At 33.4% G+C, this 20,006-nt stretch overlaps 1 protein-coding gene across 1 annotated transcript in view; it reads right to left on the bottom strand.

Annotated features, from left to right (window-relative positions):
- LIN28B (lin-28 RNA binding posttranscriptional regulator B) overlaps positions 1–20,006 on the bottom strand; it is a 97,395-nt gene that overhangs the window by 20,407 nt on the left and 56,982 nt on the right. The window contains exon 3 of the mRNA XM_090280569.1: positions 17,117–17,301. Coding sequence (XP_090136695.1) covers positions 17,117–17,301 — 185 coding nt within the window. The remainder of the gene's footprint in view (positions 1–17,116; positions 17,302–20,006) is intronic.

The following is a 20,006-nucleotide window of genomic DNA, read 5'->3' as shown; positions in this document are numbered from 1 at the left end:
AAATTAGGAAATCTAATGGGAGTAAATTTCCCAACAAAATATACCAAATTTGACTTAAATAGAAGTAAAAAAATTAATAGATAAGAGAATGCTCTAGAAATGTAACTTTTAAACTACAGAAGGCCTTAGATCTTCTATAACTTAGTTCTATCACCTTTTAAAGCTGTGGGCATATATTGATCATGCATAATATTCTAAAATGTTTTTAGTAAAATATTTTTGAACACCTATCCCAATGTTTATTTATTTGTCTGTATTTATAAATTACGTATGTACTAGTATACATTATAAAATAAAAGCATAAACTATATAAAATATAAACACAATTGTGATGTCTGCCTCCCCTGTCTATGAAGAAAGTGAATCTAGTATCCATCCTCTGGAGTACACTTTCCACTTGAGAGACCACTACTTTAATTCTAATCTATTTTAAATTATTCTACAATATAGAAAGAGACAGGAAACTTCTTAATACATGCATCTAGAATAACCTTAATAATAAAACACGATGAGTAAAACATAAAGAAGTCCAAGTTCATATGTGACCAATAAATATAAAACCGAATACATCAAGGACATATAACTAACAAGGGTTTTCCCCCCAAAATATAACAATAGTTCAACCTCAAAATATCTATAGCTATAATTCTTTTTATCAATAAACTGAAGTAGAAAACTACATAATTATTTTAATAGATGCTGAAAAGAGTTTTGATAGACACCAGCAGTCATCCATAATAAAACTGAGCAAAAAAGAGGAAAAAGGAAGCAATTAAACATAACTATATAATGAAAATATGAAAGCAAACAGATAAAACTTGAAATATTAAAGATATTTTCATTAAATCTGAAGACAAGATGCTTGCTGTTACCAGCATTATTCAACATTGTTTTGGAAATTCAAGTCCACTCCCTAAGAAAAGAAAATGAAATAATAGGTATTACTACTGGAGAGGGGACAAAACTATCCACCAAACCCACAGCTTTTTTCTGATACCAATAACCAGGTAAAACAAAGGAAAAAAAGTCATTCACAATAGCATCAAAAGTTTTAATACCTAAGAATAGACATCATAAGAAAGGTATGGAATCTATATAAGTGTCTCATTGAAGGACACAAACTAACTTGAAAAATGGGTCAACATCACGCATATACTCCTCCAATGCCCTTTTCTGCCTCTCTAGAGTAAGCAATATAAAAACTTCAGTTTATCATGTCATTCTTTTTACTACACATATAAGTATCCATAGATAGTACGTAATATTTCTTAATGGTTTTAAAAGTTAATAAAGATGGAATAATATTGCATGGATCATTCACAACTTAATTATTCAATATTTTTAAAGTAGGCTTTAAAAATTATCTAAATTGATAAAATAACTATAATCTGTTCATTTTCACTCCATCATCATTCTCTTATTAATAGACATTGAGGCTGTTTTCAGTTTTTTGCCATTACAAACAGTGCTGCAATAAACATTTTTTGCACAATTGTCTTTGTATACATGTGACTGTGAGCCATGCCAAGAAAAATTTTTTTTATCATGACTCAGTACTCACATGCACAAACACACAGCACAACCCAAAAGTTTATGAAGCAATAGTTACTCTTATACAGTCAATGAACTGATTATTTTTACTGTATTTTACCTCTTTAAAAAAAGAACAATAATACTGGTCTAACCCATCAATCAATATCAAAAGCCACTAGTGTGTTCTAACCACAGTTCAAAAAACACTGCTCTGGGAAATCCACCTAGAAATGAAATCAAAGGATATGAACACTTTGATTCTACCAGATAGTGTCAGATTGCTCACTAAAGTTTTCTATCAATTAAGAATTCCATCAGAATTGTGTGACATTCTTTGCAATACTTGGTAATGGTCAGACTTTGAAATTTCTGCTAATTCAATGGGAGTGAAATGGTATCTCATCTAAATTAGTAATGCTAAGCATCTTTTTTGTTGACTGAATATTTTTCTCTTTTATAAATTTTTCCATATTTGCTCACTTTTCTATTGGATTTTTACTTTTTTTAGATTTGTAGTCCTTTATATATTTTGGATATTAATTCTTTATCAACTACATGCATTGCAAATATCTTTTCCCACTCTGTATCTTATTTTCTAACTTTGTTTATATTGTTAGTGATGGACTATTTTATGCTAATTTGATCATGGCTGGTAACTCTTTTCCAGAATCCCTTTCTCTGAATGACTTTGGGTTAATCAATCAAAAGAGAAACTTGTACATGATTTGGAAGGCAAAAATGAAGCAGAAGCCATTATTCTTGGAGAGTCACTGTGGTCAGACACAGTAACAGACAGACACTGATCTACCCAGCAGTCTCAGCTTGTTCTTTCTCTCTGGAGCTTTGGGTCCAGCTACTGCCCTGCTGACCAGCGGCAGTGTTCCATGGGCCCTTCTATACACACCCATAGAGGCTGTAGCTACAGGGAGGCAGCAGTTTCCATAGACCTCTTCAGGGGCTTCCTCTCCCCAGTTCACCTGCAATATCCACATGAGCTTGGCTTTTTAGAATTCGCTGCAAGCTCTCATTTGTCTGTCTAGTCCAGAGCCTCTGAAGACTGGTTAGTGACTACTTTTCTAAACCACTGACTCTTCCCTTCCCCAGCAACTCCCACATTTGCATAAGATCTAAACACCCAATATTGTAATACTTAGAGTAGGTCTATCTTCTTGACTGAAGTTTTAAATGCTAAAGTAGTCAATTTAGTCATATCCCTTATGGTTGTGCTTTTTGTGTCTTCTTTAAAAAAATATCTTTCCCAGACCTAAGGTCCCAATGATGTTCTCCTATATTTCTTCCTAAAGGAGTTGTAAAGTTTTGCCTTGCCTTGTACTTTTAGGTCTTTAAATATGGTATGGCATAGAGATTCCATTTTTACCTTTTCTCTATGCATAGACATATTCCTAGGATCATTTACAATCTTTTCATTTTTTTCCAAAATCTGAAATGCCACCTCTGCCATATATCAAGATTTATATATATTCTCTTTGAAATGGTCTGTTTGTCTTTCACTGGGGCATCACCTCAATTAATTACATACAATTACATAGCTGTATAATAAATAGATATTGATATCTGGTCATAAGAGCCCCCGCACTTTGGTTTTCATCTACAGAAGTGTGATTACTATTGGCCCTATAAACTTCCAAATCAATTTTCAGAATTAACCTTATGAGAATTCTGAATGGAATGACACTGAATCTGTAGATTAATTTATGGAGAATTACCTTTAAAATATTGAGTCTTACTATTCATTGATAAAATACTTTTCTCCATTTATTCAGGTCTGCTTTTATATCAATCAATATAAGTATATCACCTTCTCCATGAAACTCTTTCATAGTTTGGTTGATTTACTCCTAGGTACAGTATATTATGATTTATGTTCCAACTGTAAAGTAAATCTTTTTTTTTTTTAATTACAGTTTTTTCTAATTGTAATTCTGTGGCATATGATTGTTCTTGCATTCCTAATATTTAGTTGATCTTAGTTCAATTTCTTTGTATTAAACCTATAACCAGCAATCTTGTTAAATTCCTTAACTTATTCCAATTATTCTAATAATTTATCTATAGACAGCAATGATATAAAATCATATTGCTGTGACCAACAAAGCATTTGGTTTATGTTTTCCAGTCCTTAGGTATTTCATTTTGTTTTCTTTTCTTATTGCATAGGTAGTACCTCCTACTCAGAGAAGGAAAACTCTGACTCCAAAAAACCTCCGCTGCCTTGCGGCATACCTCTTCAGGGGAAAGGCTAAGGGAGTAAACCCCGACAGAAAATCCAGAGCCGGAGTCCCTAAGGCGGTTTGACGTTGTAGTCAACACCGGCAACTCCTGCGGCGCACCTGAAGCCAAGCTGTATTGACTCCGTCTTTCCCTTGGATCCTTCAGCTGCGAAGAGAGGGGGGGTCTGCTGCATGGGCAACAGCAGACCCTCCATATCACCCTGCCCAGGCTCTGTAGCTTCAGCGTCATCGCAAGATGTCGATTCAGCATGGGAGGAGACAGATACCGTGTCACTCCCGAGTCGGACTGCACAGCCATTCTCGGCGGTGCAGATAGACTCTTAAGAAGCTACACCATCGTCTCTCGAGACGGACGGCTGCCGACGAGTACCTCCTACTATCAATAATAAACCCAAGAGGGGACTCTCTAAATGAGCTACTAAAACTGGGGAACTAAAAGCAAATGCTTAAATCAGAGAACCGTCTGGAGTCAGCAAAGTAGAAAAAAAAGCAGGAATTGACTTAGCAGTTCCATACAGGGTGATCCTGTTAAAACAAAAATTGCTACCTTCCCCCTGGCTTTTATTTGTGACAGTATAGAATGGTTAGTTAGAAGGCAGGCTTGGTTTTATTTGTAACCATGCAAAATGGCCAGAGAGGCAGACTAGGTATAAAGAGCCCTTGGACTAAATTTAGCAAAAGACAGCTAAGCTGTCTAACTATGATCAAATCTTGCTTTCCCAATTAATGAGAGCTACGAAATCCAGTTGTCCTTAGTATAAGATTCCTGAAAACCTACAATATTTAAAAATAACTATAAAAGGCATAGCTACTATTTTTAGCCTTCATGGGAGAGCTTAAGTACATTTTTAGCATTTCTAGAGATTCTGAACATTTTCTATAGCCACTGAATCACCAATAATAACTCTCCTCCCAAAAACAATGGGAACATTTGACTTTGTTCCTTACTAATCCTTGTATTTAAAATGATCTGCAATAGACAAGACAAAACTTAAAGCAAACTTTTAGAGACCAACATTATTGGATTCTTTCTGGACTTGTTCTAGATTTTCTTTAAAGAAAAGATTATCACAAGCATATTTTTCCCTTTAAAAAACATTTGCTAAAGTTAAAATCTGTTCTCTAATTATATCCAAAGGACTTATACTTTAAAAACAGGCCTTCATTATTTGAAAATGTATATGTTAACAGTATTACTTAAGGGAAACTTACTGATTATGACTCTGATTTTAAAAAATGAAGGCTGCTTTTAAATTATTACTTCTTACTGATAAGTGCAAACAGATAGTTATATATAATTACATATATTACAAATTATAATATATATGACAATCTTATTTACACCAACAAAAAGAAAATCTTTTTATAATATGAGAATAGTTCAAGTTCTAGCTCTCAATCTGTTTATTTTAACCAAATTTCAAAAAAAATTAAAATTCCAGTGTAAATTTATAAGAACTTCTACACGGGTTCTTCAGATTCATCAGAACAGAATTGACTTGTACTTAATAGAGAATAAAAAAGGCTAGCTGGAGACTGCTAACAAATTTCCTGGATTATTACTTGGGCTTGGGACATAAGACTCATATTTTAGTGGAGGGATTTAGCAGTGTAAATATGGAAATTTTCTGTTGATTAGCCTTCATTTTGATCAGCCCTTATTCTATTCACACCAGAACAGATTAGACATCACAATGGATATAAACATGAGAATCTGTTTTTCGTTTAAAAGTGACACTCTAAACAATGTTACATGTTCATTAAAAATATACATACTTAATATTAAAGGCTAAATTAATTTCCTTTTTTGAAAGCAACTCAAAATTTCTAAATATTATCCAGTTCTCATAATCCCTTGTATGAAAACCATCCAATAAATATTTGGCCACATTTTCACCAAGTCTAAAAGAAGAAAGCTATGTCAAGTTACTTTTAAACATACAATTTCTACTTGAAATATTATTAAGTTTTTTCTGGAACGTATATTTTTTTTCCTGCAGGCATTATTTTAGTATTTATTATGCTTAGAATAAGACAGCAATCAGAAAATCAACCTAAAATTGTGATTATTTGCCACTTGGCTTCTGACCACTCCCATCAGGCACCTTGGGAGACCTATGCAGCGCTGAATGAAGCTCAGCCTCACACAGTGTTTTACAGAGGGTGATGAGAATGGCACATTGTCTGCCAAGTATGAACAGAGGTCACAGCAGGGAGAGCATCTGCTTAGATAATGTGAATGAAGGAAACAACTATAATTGCCTCATTAAGAGGTCTCTGGACAAATAATCACAAGAAGAAAGGACTCAGAAAACTTCCCTAAAATTAAGTCTATAATAAAGTAAATTTGAAGGAGAATAAAAAATTGCAGAAGAATTAAGGAGAGTTGGGCATTCTACTGGTTTTACTGATTTCCTTAGTCACTGTATGGATGAATGGAAACTTGGATGCTACAGTTCAGTAATTCAACTCCAGCCCTTGTCAGTCATTAGTAGGAAGCAGAAGATGCAAATTCACAGCTGTCCAGGGTACAAACAAATATAAAATAAAGGGTGCTGGGGAACTGCTTACAAGGGACCAAAAATATGAACTAAGGAGGGATAATCTACTGGTCTATATGGTGAAATTACTATGAAAAGCATATAATTGAAGGCATAAAGAACATTTTTAGAGGCAAAGAAGTAAAATTAAAAGATCAAAGTATCAGAAAGACAATGGAGAAAAAAGAACAAAATGCCCCTGCCTGATCAATTTTACTTTCTTCTATTTTCTACCTCTAACTTTTAAAAATAGCTTTTTAAAAGGTGAACAGTATAGAATTACAACTAAATCCTTAGTCACCTGAAATTATCAGCTGATACAAGTGTATATATTTTATTTAACATTGCTGATAAATTAAAATATTTCATAGTAAAAGCTAAGGTAAATATTTTCCTAATTTAAATTTAAAATAAGTATCCAAACAGGACATGAGACTAAAATGTATTGACACTGTGACAAATTATTTTTGCATTTCCAGATATTTTGAAGTTAAACTTTATAAACTTAATTCATATTATACAATTAAAATTTATTATTATATAAATTCTTGAAGTGAATTTTGGTTACTAAATTTTTCTGATTCCAACAAACACAGTAAAATTAGCTTGTTACACCCATAAGCCAGGTTTAAAATAAGCAAACTATTTAATGACTTTGATGTTCTGTACCCAAAATGTGCTGGCTAATTTTTCCATTCCATTTACCATTCCGGTCTTTAAACTGCCTTAATCTCCTGCCCTCAGATGTTGACCTTGTAAGAATAGGGGTCATAGGTCAGAATAGACAGACCTCAAAGGATCTGGACTATCAATTCATGCCTGAGAGATTTCTCTTCCACAATAGGAACCTACTAAACAGCAAATTCCTAAATCTAATCACACAAGTATCAGGGTGAAACAGTTATTTATTGGAATTTGTTGATTTACATTTTCAAATATTTCTACCACTTACAGAGCATTTTTCTTCTTTTGGGAGTAGATTCTGGCATATAATAAATATGAAAATAAAATAATTGAAAGAACTTTAAATGTAAAACAGACACCCTTAACAGTCATATTATAAACGTAAGTATAGATTTATTATTTTAAGACATTCTACATAGATTTTAAATATATGTATATATATATATATGTACAAACACACACACACACACACACACCCTAGAAATTCCAACCATAAAGAATCTGAAAGACTTCAAAATATACCACAGAGATAATGAGTGGAAGATATTATACTGCTGTAGAGGCAGGTGGGGGAGAGGGTAAAGGAGGATTACCACAAGTTTTTAGCTTACTTGAGGTAAATGAGGGCATTCAATAAATATTCTAAAAAAAAAAAACAAATGAAAATATACAGTCCTTAAATAAAGAATATCTTATGGCTTCCAAAACTTTCTTTCAAATTAAAGATTGTGAAACCACAAATCACGTCCTGTAAAAATAACTTTACTATCATACATCTTCACTTTTATTTAAAAAAAGAGCAAGTTAGCTCTTCTGAACTGAGAATAAGTTAAATATGTATAATGAGCTTCTGTTCATGTTCACCTTGGTTGTTCTGAACATCAACAGTAAATATATCCTCATGTACCATTCTCACATAATTATAATATTTCACTAAAAGGAATGTCAGATTTTATAATCAATCTTAAATCTAAATGAAGAGCATCTGAAAAATGACAAATGAGTAAGACTTTCTAATATCAAATGAAAGGAAATTCCTAGACTTCCAAGCCAAAAGCACTAATCTGAGCTATATAACAATTACCCTTCTTTCTAAACAAAACACATTAAAACTTCAACTCATGTAGAAAATCAAAAAGCTTACTCATGTGCTAATGCAGTGATTCAAATAAAATATTGCCTGCAATGGAATGAAAGCAGAATGATGGTATCATTTTCTCAGTTATTTTTTTTTAAATCTTGACATTGTTGAAAGTAAATTTGCATTAGTATGAATAGCACTTCTTGGGCTATGTTTGGGTCATAAGATGTGGAGGGTTAAAGAGAACAAAGAAGATAGTCACTACCCAAGAAAAAGTTAGAATAAAAAAGGAGGTAAAGAAAAAAACCATAAACAACTTAAAAATATGAAGCTATATGTATATACCCAATAAATACAACTAACATTATGTGTGCACTTCAAATGATTTAAAATTACATGTATTTTTATTCCTTAATGAAGAATTAAAATAATTTTATCTACATAGAAAGATTTTCAAATGAGCTTAGTACAAAAACAGTGTATTTAATAAATACACTATTTGTTAATATAAACTGAAATTTTATTATATAAAATAATTACCTATATGTAATATAATTATTTTTATATAACTGCTAAAAATCAATAGTGAGAAACAAATAATCATTCTACTATTTTCCCCCACAATTTCCTTCTATTAAAAAAAAAAGAAAAACACTTATTTTTCCTCATAGTAAACTGTGGTTTATTAAAGACTAAAAACATAAGTGTAGGCCACTTTTTGTGAAAAAATATTGTTTCAGAATCTTTTTATTAACACTTTTACTATAAAGTGCTTTATAGGTTTCACTCAATCTCTTTACTCTTTGGTAATGAACATAAGAAAAACTAAATAGCAAAAATAAGCCTAAAATTATTTCATCTGAAATTGTTGTAAATGTTTTTTTAATTGATTTCAGGAAGAGGTGAAGGGAGGGATAAAGGAGGAGAGAGAAACAGCTATGTGAGAGAGAAACATCAACTGGTCACCTCCTGCATGCACCCCAGTTGGGGTACCAAACCCACTAAACCAGGCATGTGCCCTCACTAGGAATGGAATCATGGCCTGATCTTTCAGTTTGGAGAACAATACCCAACCTACCGAGCCACACTGGCCAGGGCTAATATGAAAAAATTTTTAAAGATTTTATTTCTTTATATTTACAGAGAGTGGAAGGGAGGAAGTGAGGAAGAGAAACACCCATGGGCAAGAGAAACATCAATCGGTTGCCACTTGCTTGCCCCCAACCAGGGACCTGGCCCGCAACTCAGGCATGTGTCCAGACCAGGAGTCCAACCAGTGACCTTTTGGTTTCTGGGATGATGCCCAACCCATTGAGCCACACCAGTCAGGGCTTTTTTGAAATTTTAAGGTTTCACTCAATCTCTTTACTCTTCGGTAATGAACATAAGAAAAACTAAATAATATTTAATTTTTTAAATATTTATTTGTTTCTTTGGAGGGGAGAGGAGGAAGAAAGAAAGGGCGAGAAACATCAACGTAAGACAGAAACATCAATAGGTTGCCGATCGGTTGCCTCTCCTACATATCCCAATCAGGGAGGAATCTGTAACCTAGGAATGTGCCCTAACTGGGACTAGAACCAGTGACCTTTCACTTTATGGGATGATGCTCAACCAACTGAGCCACACTGGTCAGGACTAAAAGTGGAGGATTTAAAATACAACAAGATAACACTGGTGTTGGGTAACTAGACACTAGTAACTGAACATCAAATTCAGTACCATTTTGAGACAGGGTTAAAAATAGTCCCACTTACTTTTGTAAACAGTTTATGAAAAATTAAAGTAAGAAAGATTAAGATAGTCTATAAAAATATTTTATATTTCTTGCCACAAAGACATAAATCTTTACAAAATGTATTTCTATTATATATGTATTAGATGAATATATATTAGAATTGAACAAATAAGTTCTCTTGAGTGATGGAACCAAATGTTTTAATTGCATGTAATAAAAACTTAAAAATTTAATCTTTGAACTTGAAATACCAGAAATTGAATTAAACTTTCTCATTTAAAAACAGTTAAAAAAAAGATATTCTTTTCAACAGTTAGCATTTGAACCATTCATATTATTCATAGATGAAAATAAAACAAACCTCAATCTAAATTTCACACCTTATATACAAAAGTAAATTCTACATAAATTATAGATGTAAATGTAAAATGTAAATCTATAAAATTACAAGAAGAAAACATGGGGGGAAAATCTCTGTGATCTAGGGTTAAGCAAAGATTTCTTAAACAAGGTATCACATAAATATAAAAGATTAATAAATGTCTATCAAAATTTAAAACTTTTCTTCTGTAAAACATGATTATGAGATAGCAGAGACAAACCACAAATTAAAAGAAAAAAGATTTGCAAATCATATATCTGACAAATTACTTTTATCTGCAATTATAAAGAGCTCTCAAAATGTAACAATAAGAAAACAATCTAGTAATGGGCAAAAGTTATGAACAGATACTTCACCAAAGAAAATAAAAAGATGAGACGGAAACATAAAAAGAAGCTCAATATTGACAGCCATTAGGGAAATAAAAATTAAAGCCATGATAAGATATCTACCTATTATAATAGTTAAAATTTAAAAAAAATATTGTCAATACCAAATGCTGGCATAATGCATATCATTTGGAAATCTCATATACTGTTGGTGGGACTTTAACACAGTAAAATCACTCTGGAAAAAAAGCCCACAGCTTATAAAGTGAAATATATATTTATGACCATATTATCCATCAGTCCTACCCTGAGATAAATGAAGACTTATGTTACATGAAAAGTGGTACCCAAATGTTTGTGGCAGCTCTATTTATAATTGCCAAATTGTAAATGCCCAAATACCCTTCAACAGATAAATGGATAGACAGCGTTACATCCAAATAATGGAATACTACTAAGCAATTAAAAAGGACTAAAATGCCAATACGTTCAACAGTTTGGATGAATTTCAAGGCCATTATGCTGAGTGAAGAAAGCCATTTTCAAAAGGTTATAAGCTATGCCCAAAGTTACTAAAAGGAAGGAATTAACAAATAGAGTGAAGTGAAATGAAATAGACTAAAAAGACAATAGAAAAGATCAAAGAAACTAAAAACTGGTATTATGAAAAGATAAACAAAACAGACAAACTTTTAACTAAACTTACTAAGAAAAAAAGAGGACTTGAATAAATAAAATTGAAAATGAAAGGAGAAATTACAACTGGTACAACAGAAATAAAAAGAATTATAACAACTACTATAAACAATTATACACCAACAAATTGGACAACCTAAAACAAATGGATTAGTACCTAAAAACATACAACCTACCAAACTATCATGAAGAAATAGAAAATGTGAGCACATCAATTACTAGTAAGGTTGATACTAGTAATACTGAATCAGTAATGAAAAATGTCTCAACCAACTCCAGCACCACATGGTTTCATTGCTGAGTTCTATCAAAACTTTGAAGAATACCAATCTTCTCAAAGTCTTCCAAAAAACAGAAGAAGAGGCAACATTTCTAAATTTATTTTATGAGGCCAGCATTACCATGACAGAAAAACCAGCAAGGACATAACAAGAAAAAAATTAAAGGTCGATATCCTTGATGAACTGGAATGCAAACTGGTGTGGCCCCTATGGAAACAGTATGGGGGTTCCTCAAAAAATTAATAAGAAAACTACTGGATGATCCATCATTTCCACTCCTGGGTATATATCCAAATGAAAGAAAACCATTATCTCAAAGAGATATCTGCACCCCTATGGTTACTGCAGCATTATTTTCAAAAGCCAAGATATGGAACAACCTAAAAGTGATGTGTGTGTGTAATTCTAAATCAAGAGAAACTTAATACTACTAAGAGGCACGTTCTTTAACTGAGTTCTAATTTGAAAATAAATAAATAAATAACCAGAGAGAAGTTTTGGCTAACTGCAGAAATTTTAATATGGACTAGGTAATCAGATGCTGCTAAAGAAGTATTGTTTATTTTGATAGGAAAGTTAAGGCATAATATTACAGTGCTATGGCATCTGTATATATTTTAAAAGTTAAAAAGTTTCCACAAAAATGTTTGTAATTACTGAAATATATACAGTGGGTATAAATGGGTATTGACTGTATCATTTTTTCTACCTTCTATGTTCTGAAAATTTTCATAATAAAAAGTAAAAGTAAAATAAAATGGAAAGAAATAATAAGAATAATCACAGAAAGTATTAGAAAAACAGTGTAACAGAATTCATCTAAGGTCTGGTTCTTTAAAATGCAATAAATACCTAATCAAGAAAAAAGGCAATAGAAAATAAATATAAAATCCAGACTGTTTTAAGATTTTTGCTAATAAATATGGAAGGTCTAGTTGAGGAACAAGTACAAAGAACCCACAGACATTAACTACAGGGTGGGCACTGACTTAAGGGGATGGGCAGAGGAGGGGAGAGCAATGGGGGAAAAATTGGGACAACCATAATCGAACAAAAAAATTTTAAAAATGAAAAAAATAAACAAACATGAAAATTTGGATCAAGGCATAATTTTTTCTCATTGCTAAAACTATCTCAGGAAGTAGCCATGCTTAATTACCATGGAAGAAATCAAGAAGTTATCACAGATCTCTACAGTCTTTTAAACATTGAGGAAGCAAGTCATTGCCTTGGTAATTGTTTTTGGCATCAGTTGACATTTTCACAACTTGTTTTCTCATTGTTTCAGTTTCTATACAGGAGTCTCTATGCTTATTTGACTATTTTATTACAGTTTTTTGCTATCACTTTACAAAAATAAGTGGCACATGGAAAACCAAATTTCTAATTCAAGTGACAAAGTTATGGGCATCCCAAACTTAAAAGAAAGTTGGAATTCACTAGATATCAAATGTGTCAAAGCTTTAATCACAGTAAGACACACAATAAATGTAAGCAGCAGAAGCAATTGTTTACCTACTGACCACCACCTTCTACCTTCTCTGATCTTTTCTTCCAGTAACCCAATGACAATTCTTTGACCCCATTTGAAACCTACACAACTTGCCTCTTTCTCGATGTCCTTACTCCTTAACCAGTTTATATTCTATGATCCATCATTAAAATTGATCCTTTGCATATATCCTCAGTGCCTTTGCTTCCCTCCCTTTGCCATTTTCAACTAGGAGACCCCCAACTCTCATTAAATTCCTTTTCTGCCTGTTTCACAACTGCACCCATAAGATCAACAATGGCTGGTGAAAAAAGGAAAATCACATAGTTATTGATTTTACTTTAAATTTATGTCCACTAACCGTAATTGGGTTTTGGTATAGCCTGAAATTCTACCCTTTTCCACAGTGTGTTTGTTCAGTCTTTTACTTTCCTATTTCATACATTCTTCTTTCTTTTTAAATCTCTAAACCTCCTCCTCTACCATCATTCTCAGTTGATGACCTTACTTCCAATTTCACTACAACAGGATAAAAAGGTGAGAAATTTCACCTTTTTCAATCTTTGTATTAACCTGTATGTCATGCCTTACCTCATTTTTTTAACAGAGAGGGGAAGGGAGGAAGAGAAACATCAGTTGACTTTCCTAGGTGCCCCAACCAGGGACCAAACCTGCAACCTAGGCATGTGCCCTGACCAGGAATCAAACTGGTGACCTTTTGCTTTGCAGGACTATACCCAATCACCTGAGCTACACTGGCCAGGGCTTCCCTCCACTTTTAAAGAATGAACCATCTGTTGTTCTCGTGTGCTTTAAATCCTAATCCTTGTTTCCACAGAAGGAAATCACTCCACCAATTGTCCCCCACTCTCTTCTTGCATGTTCAATCTTTCCTCTTCCCCTAGACCACTATAGACACATAAACATGCTATATTTCTTCCTGTCAGCTACTGCTTCATTTTTCTTCTCCAAGTTATAGGAAAACACCTCAAAAACTTGTCTATACTGGCTGTCTCTACCTTTCCTTTCCTTTCTGCTGAAAACAACTCACTTAGGCATTCACTCCCACCAGTCAAATTCACTAATGAATTCCTGTGTTGCTAAAATGGCCAAGTCTTGGTGGTCATCTTATTTAATCACTTCATCATCAGCACCTTTTATCACAGCTGATATTCTCTCCTTCTAGATTTATTTCTTTCCTTGACTTCTGAGAAAAACTCTCTTGATTTTCCTAGTTCCCTCCTCTTACTTAGTGACCTTTGCTATTCGTCCTGCTCCTCCTTATCTCTAAATGCTGGAATGCCTTCGGACTCAGTCCTCCTCTTTCCTATGTATACTCACTCTGATGGTGGTCTTATTGAGTCTTACAGTTGTAAATATCTTTTTGTTGACTACTGCCAAATTTTTATCTCCAGCCCTGGAACTCCACCCTCAGACATCTATCTGCCTAATCTACATCTCCACTTGGATGTCTATTACGCATCTCCTACTGAGTGTGTCTGAAACCATACTTCCGATTTGCTGCTCCGACCCTCATCTTCTCCATCTAGGTAAACGAACCCTCCATCTTTCTGGCTGCTCATGTAAAACAAACCTTGAACATTTCACTTTCCTCACGGTCCACATCTGATCCATCAGAAAATTCTGTTGTCTCTGCCTTCAAAACACATCAGGACTTTTGTCCAGGACCTCTATTGCGCCCATCCCAGTCTGAACGATCACCATCTCTTTCCTGGTGATGGGGGCTCCACTGCAGTTGTTCCTTAACTTCAGTCCTTGCCTCTCTACTCTGTTGTCATCACAGCTTCCAGAATGATACTTTAAAGAGGGAAATCAGATCCTGTTCCTTTTCTAATCCAATCTTCCCATGACTCTCTGGTTTCCCCCAAATCAGAGTCTTATAATGACTGACATTATATAGCAATGATTTTACAGAGCAGACGTTAGAGGGGAGCCTAAGTGAAGGAGTTTCAAGGTACATAACGGCATGTACTGCTGTCCTGCTTCTCTACTCTGAGCCTCCATGATTTGCACTCTCTTAATGATTACAACCCAGCATGTAGTTTTTGAGTCAGAAGCATATTGTTAAATATTTTATCTAAAAAACATGGGAAATAGTTTTTTCAATTTTTTCTCTTGTCTGATTTTTTTTTACTTTGCTTTAATTATAGCATATATGTATAAACTCTCTCACTTTCTCTCTGGGGGCAGAAAATCACTTTAACAGGTAAGTGTATTATTTCACTTGTACACATTTTCATGGTCTTTCTTTTATACAAAATGAACTCCTAAAAATATAGATCAAAACTGAATTTCTTTTTACTGATGGCTTTTCAAACCAGTGGGAAAATATGGACTAGGCGATAAATGTTGTATGGATAACTAGTTAGCAATTTGGAAAGAAAAGAGAAGCTAGATTCTTACAGTCTTCTCCTCAAAAACAAACTACAAAAAAAGAGAAGAAATGGTTAAAGGTAAAACATAAATTAATAAAAATTACCTAAGAACATATAGGTGGATATATTTTTAATTTAGTAGTTTAAAAAGGCAGGTAACTATCAAGTCAGAAGTGACGAGACTTGTCTGTATAAAAATTCAAAAGTTCAATACCATTTTTAAATTTATTGATTTTAGAGAGGAGGAAGAGAGGGAGAAGCAGAGGAAGGGAGGGAGAGAGAGAGGTGGAGAGAGAGATAGACAGACATTGATGTTTGTTGTTTCAATTCTCTCTTTGTTTTTAGGGAAAAGCCAAATGAAGCATTGAAGTCTCCCTTCTTAGAAGAAAGGCTACTCTACTTTTATTGCCTCTCCCACTCTTCCTTTTCTATTTTTTAAATGAAATTTATTGGGGGGACATTGGTTAATAAAATTTTTTATACACACTGGTTGATTCTTATATGTGACCTGACTGGGAATCAAACCCTCCAACTTTAGCTATCATGACAACGCTCTAACCAACTGATCTACTTGGCCAGGGCCAGTTCAATACTGTTTTTAAAAAACACTATAATTAAAGCTAAAATATATTTCATAAGTTTGAAAAATATTTCTTATCTATTTGTGACAAAAGGTTAACGTGGTAAATAAACAGAACTTGCAAATCAATAATAACAAATGAACTTCTTAATAGAAAATGAGCAAAGGATAAGAAACATACAATTCAAAGAAGAAATAATATAAACAAAATTAACATACAAAAGTATATTTAATCTCTAACCCAATCAAAGGATGCAAAGAAAGCAAAGAGTGGCACCTCTTAACCTGTGTAATTGGAAAGATTAAAGCGATGACATTATTCAATGAACAGTCTCACTTCAGGAGGGGTTGTATATTGGCCTTAATCATTTCTGGAGAGAAGTTTGGAAGCAGATATCAAAACTTTAAACTATATAGTTTTTGATCCATATTTTTCATTATTAGGTATTGGGCCTGCGGATATAACCAATTTTACAAAAATGTACATATAAAGATTCACTGTGGTGTTACTGATAAATTCAAAATACCGGAAATAGCCTAAATATTCATAAACATAACGATGCTTAAATTAAATCTGGAACATTCCCACTGTGGGAACCTGTAAAGATGCTCATAACTGACATGAAATGTTCCATGATATATTGTTAAGTGACAAAGAAATGCAAGTTTCAAAACACTGCATAAAAATTATGATTCCCACCTCTAGTTAGGATTTCAAGTGTTTTTTTTTTCCCAGATTCTTTAGTTTGTTTATATTATTTGAATTTTCTGAGTTATCTATTAAAAACAAGTGTGTTTTCATTTGAAAACTCAGGTGAGGTGTACAGACAGGCATTTCTCCCTGTTGAAAACTCCAACCTTATTTGTGGTCTCAGAACAGTCTACAGAAAATGCTGGTAGCACACTGACTATTCAGTGCCCCACGCTGAGTGCTCAGTTCACTGTTCCTGAAGATAGTTCAAATTGCCAGATAGCCTATATTGCTGATAGATTCTATTCAGCTACAGAGTGGTGGGCATTTTAGTTTTGCTAGACTACATAAGGTCTGACAACATAATAAAAATATAAATTTCTGTAAGTCTTTCCCAAATACAACAAACTCACAAACTAAACAATTGAAATGGTTACCTACCTATCTCCCTTTGGTTTTCTTTTTTGCAGTGTCTTCCCTTTGGGTCTTCTTTCACTTCCTAAACAGGGACTCCCACCAGGTCCTGTTACCCGTATTGATTCAAGGCCTTTGGAAGATTTTTTAAATGTGAATTCCACTGGTTCTCCTTCTTTTAGGCTTCTAAATCCTTCCATGAATAATTTGCTCTATAAAGAGCAGGGGAGGGAGGGAGAGAGAAAAAGAGATCATGATTATCAATGCTTTATAAATTATCTTTATCATTTTAAGATTAACAAACAAGATATTCTTTGTTATCCATTACTAAGTTTAGTCTTTTTTTGTTTGTTTAAGTTCAGTGAAGGTTATACCATTTTAAAGTTTCCTGTTAAAATGGTATCAGTGAGAGAATAAACTAATACCATTTTTTAAAGACAATTTGGCCATACTTACAAAAATTTAAATGTGCATATTCTTGGACACAGCAATTCCACTTCAATGATGCTCTTACAGACATACACAAAGGTTAAAAAAAAAAAAAAAACCTATATCAAAATTTACCACAGCACTGTCTTGTAAAAGAAATTACAACTATACTAATGTCCATCATTGGTAAACTGATTAAATAAATTACAGTAGAGCTTAACAGTATAACTATCAAGCTATTAAAAGAAGATCTACATGTATTACTTTGGGAAGATAAACATATAACATTGTTTATTTAAAATATTAAGGTTCAAGAAGAGTGTGCTTACCATAATGTCATTTATCTCAAGAAGCTTTTAAAAGTTACATGTTTGTTTATACAGAGGTGGGGTCTGGAACAACAGACAACAAATCATAAACAGTCATTTTCAGGGAAAGTGGGGAAGCTTTTTGATAATACACATGATTGTACTGTGTGAGCTTTTTATAATTTGAAAGGAAATAAGATTGTTATAAGTTGAAAGATAGTTGATTTTTTGTATGCATGTTTTCTTTTACTTTACTTTTTAAAATTTAATCTTTATTGCATTTTTTCCATTACCATTTAGTCCCCTTATACCCTCCTCTCCCCAGCAATCACCACCCTGTTGTCCATGCCCATGAGTCCTTTTTTTCCTATTTGCTCAATCCTCCATCCCCACACCACCCCCACTAGGTGCCATCCTGCTATCTATGAAAGATAGCTGATTTTTGCAAAGAAATTTCCTGATTATCAAAGTGTAACCTTTGTTATAAATACAAGCTGGCTCTTTGGAGCTTCTCTTTTTGCCAAAGTAAATGTACCAACTCAAAATACATTAAAAATAATAAAAAATCATAAGTTTATTTCCTCAAACCCATTGTGTATATTTTACAGATTTAATTTAGAATATCATGTAGTTTTAAGACTCTTCTGAATGTGGGGGCAAAAGGGAGCAAAACAGAATATGGTAGAAGACCTTGGTTCAAGTCTAGTTCTTTAAGTAAATGGGTATGCAGCTTTGAATGAGTCATTTCATCTCTTTTCTATTTATTATAAATTTAAGGGACTTGAGTTTCCCCACATACTTTCTACGGAACACTGGTTCCAAAAAAGGTTCCATGAAGAAAGGATTTTGTAGTCAAACATGAGGAGAAACCAAAAGAAACCAGGAATTTATTAATAAAAATCTGTGTATTTATTCTTACATGTTTAAACTTCAGTCACCTTCAAAGTTACTCTCTATTTGATGCAATACCCCTATCGAAACATTTTTACCACTACTCAGAAGTTTTTGAACTCGTTGATTTTAATGCCTTTTAGTGTTTCTGCCATTTTTTTTGTTTCACCTCTTCCGGCAAAGTGTTTCCCTTTGAGGATTTTTTTCATCCAGGGAAACAAACAAACAAAAAAAGTCACTTGGGGTGAGACCAGGTGAACAGGGAGTGTGGGGCATGGGGTCATGTCATTTTTGGTCAAAAACTGCTTAACACTCAGTGCAGTGTGGGAAAGTTTGCTTGTAAATCATCCATCATGAAATGGACAAATGTGTTGAAAAAGTCTTCAAAAAAAATTCACTGAAGTCAAATGCAGCCTCTCACAACAATGCCAGATGGTACACGGATTGAGATGGGTTCTTAGAACACTCACCTAGTGGGGGAAGCCTGTACTACAAGGGGCCTGCCCTCCAGAAGATAATTCTGTTTTTGGGGGGGTCCATCCTCATACATTTTTGAAATTCTATATAATATATTGTTTTTCTTTCGTCATCATATTAACGTTTATGAGATGCCCTACCCTCCCTCCAGCACCACTGAAATAAAAATCTTATTTAACTGTGTTTAACCTAGCAATTTCCGGACTTAATTGATGCCAGAGTCCTTTCTTTATAAGCAAAGATGACTAGTGTATATAAGGAAACACTGCACCAGAAAATCTTTACCCCTCCCAAGTCCATGATTCAAAAGGCAGTTAAATAATTATGTAAACTAAATAATTACTTGGAACAAATAAAAACAACAACTCAAAATTCAACACAAAAGGAGACTATTCATTGTGAAACCAATGATACATGAAAATAAGAGTTTTTAACCTGTGTAGTGCAGGTCACCTGACACTGCAAAATCCTTCATGTGGAAGTCTACAACCGGCAGTACTATTTCTGCGTCTGATGCTATGAAGAAATCAGAAGAAAACAAAAACCACAACTGCCCACATGCTTAAAAAATAATTTATTGTTTTAAAACTTTTTAAAAACATTTCCAAATCTTCCATTTTTCCCCCTAAGCTTTCTCCTCACTAATTGTAGAAGTTCTTTTGCTTTCATTCCCTCTCTCACTCCCCACTCAAGAAAGTGCTGATTAGCGAATCAGATGAAGTGGAGCATAGGTCAACTACTGCAATTAAGAGAATGGACACAGGTTTATTTAGGGTTATCATATGTTCATGTGTTTTATTTCTGCAGTAAAA

This window comes from Furipterus horrens, unplaced genomic scaffold (genome assembly GCF_987537825.1).
Source record: "Furipterus horrens unplaced genomic scaffold, mFurHor1.1.pri manual_scaffold_6, whole genome shotgun sequence".
NCBI lineage: Eukaryota > Metazoa > Chordata > Mammalia > Chiroptera > Furipteridae > Furipterus > Furipterus horrens.
The sequence above is the reverse complement of the archived record's forward strand: the minus strand, read 5'-3'. Positions and strand labels throughout refer to the sequence as shown.